The sequence below is a fragment of the Solanum lycopersicum genome, chromosome 4 (assembly GCF_036512215.1).
Source record: "Solanum lycopersicum chromosome 4, SLM_r2.1".
In the NCBI taxonomy this organism is placed as follows: Eukaryota; Viridiplantae; Streptophyta; class Magnoliopsida; order Solanales; family Solanaceae; genus Solanum; species Solanum lycopersicum.
The window spans coordinates 23,313,924-23,316,160 of NC_090803.1; the positions used below are offsets into that span (position 1 = coordinate 23,313,924).

The following is a 2,237-nucleotide window of genomic DNA, read 5'->3' on the forward strand; positions in this document are numbered from 1 at the left end:
GGAGTTGAGTCTTGAGAGCATTGTAAACAAGAAGTGGGTTTGACTTCTTGGGTGGTTAGAGTTAACAAGAGTTGAGAGCTTTTGTAAACAAGAAGCGAGTTTGACTTCTTGTTGAGTGGAGAGTTTTCGATTATAGTTAATCGCAAAGGGGAGAAGTTTAGAGTTAGATTCATTGATTAACTGAGTTGTAAATCTTGAATTAATAGAAAACTTCGGTGTGATTTTTCCCTTCCTTGAGTTAGGAAGGTTTCCACGATAAATCTTTGTTTTATTGTGTCACGACAAAATTACAAGAACCTGGTTCTTGTTCTAGGGGTAAGGTTTCTTCAATCAGAACCAGCACTTTTGCTATACATAAATTTATCATTGAAGAAATTTTCTAGCATGTTCTCTTTCTGAATTATACAGTGGAATTTACTCTTTCTAATATCTAAGTCCTACTACTACTTTACAAAATTTCATGTGCAAAAGAATATGCACTTTGATACAATTCATCGTCTCAAGCGGGATGTGAGATCAACAAACACGCCCTCTTTTCAAGGTATTGTGAGACCACCCATCTGATGATTGAAGCCAAACTCTTCTTCATCTTGAGTTAACAAGTCTTGAGATAATGGTTGGTTCAAGTAAGATATTGGCACAACGAATCTCTTCTTCTGGTTCACTCCTACATAAACTCCCCAATGACATTTAGGAACACCTGTGGAATTTGAAAACCTCCTTAAGATTCTAGTACCTTGAAATTTTTGAACAAAATACTCAAGAAACTGATTTGAAAAATAAAAATAGAGTGAACTTATGAAATTCCAGCTATATATTAATCGACAGAAAGTGTGAATTTATACATGGACATTAAAACTAAATAAGAAAATGTGTCACTAACTACCATAAAAGGGGTCACTAACAGCCATAAATGGGGCCACTAACTTCAAGAAGTTGAGAAACTAAAGTTGACTAAGTCTATCTAAAAAATAGGAAGCATTAAACTGAAATAAGTAAAACAGTAAAAAATAATAATAAGCTGGAAAAATTTCAATTGTCTAAGACTCCTCCTTGATATTTTTGTGGCACAACACCAATTCTTTGCATCAAATCTTCAAACCTTTCCTTTAGCGATGACTTGGTGAAAATGTCAGCTAGTTGGTTCTCAGATGAAGAATGAATAAGCAACACTTCATTAGATTATTGGACTTCCCTAATAAAATGAAACTTGATCTTGATATGCTTAGTTCGACCATGAAACACTAGATTTTTTTAGATTGAAATTGTTGAACTGTTGTCACACATGATCTTGGTAGCTTATGTTTATTCATGGCCTAAGCCCTTCATCATCTTCCTTAGCCAAATAGCTTGATTCACAACTGATGCAACAACTATGTACTCAGCTTCTGCTGTTGATTGAGCTGTAGTTTCTTGTTTTCTAGAGATCCAACTAAAATAACTTGTCCCCAAACAAAAAAGATATCCAGAGGTGCTTCTGGAATCATCAACTCCACCACCCCAATCAGTATTAGAGTACCCGATCAGGTTCATATTTACTTCAACAGATGTTGGGAAAAAAATTCCAAACTTGCTGGTTCCTTTAATATACCTTAACACTCTTTTAGCCGCTGTGAGGTGTGTGTCTCTAGGCGAATGCATGAACCTAGAGATAAAACTAACAACAAATAGAATGTCAGGCCTGCTTGCGGTTAGATATAGAAGACTGCCAATTAAGCTTCCATACATACAATCATCCACTTTTTCGAAATCCTCATCCTTGCCAAGCTTCACACCAGTAGATATTCGAGTACTCACAGGTTTGCAGTCTTGCATTTTGAACTTGTTTAGAATATTCGAAATGTATTTCTGCTGGCATATGAAAATTCCATCACTGGACTACAACACTTCCATGCCAAGAAAGTACTTCATGACTCCAAGATCAGTCATGTCAAAGATTTTCTCCATTTTATCCTTGAACCTTTGGATTAGTTCAATTTTGTTTCCTGTTACAAGCATGTCATCCACATAATTGAGACAATTAAGGACTCACTTGCAGCAGTGACTTTCACATACAAAGTAGCTTCACTTTGACTTCTACTAAAGCCAAGTTGGATGAGATGATTATCCATCCTCTCATACCATGTCCTTGAGGCTTGTTTTAGGCCATACAAGGCCTTCGTTAAGAGATAAACTTGATCCTTTTTTCTGGGAGTTGAGAAACCATCAATTTTCTCTACATAGATATCTTTAGCAAG

The 2,237-nt window shown here is 35.9% G+C and overlaps 1 protein-coding gene across 1 annotated transcript; it reads right to left on the minus strand.

Moving 5' to 3' along the window:
- Positions 1-1,305: 1,305 nt before the first annotated feature.
- LOC138348020 (secreted RxLR effector protein 161-like) lies at positions 1,306-1,815 on the minus strand. The gene has a single exon (XM_069296624.1). It carries the CDS (start codon positions 1,813-1,815, stop codon positions 1,306-1,308), a length of 510 nt encoding a protein of 169 aa, XP_069152725.1.
- Between the last annotated feature and the right edge of the window lie 422 nt (positions 1,816-2,237).

What these genes read in the sequence shown, in the direction of transcription:
- LOC138348020 (XM_069296624.1), bottom strand. Translation starts at nt 1,815, where the DNA reads ATGCAAGACTGCAAACCTGTGAGTACTCGAATATCTACTGGTGTGAAG.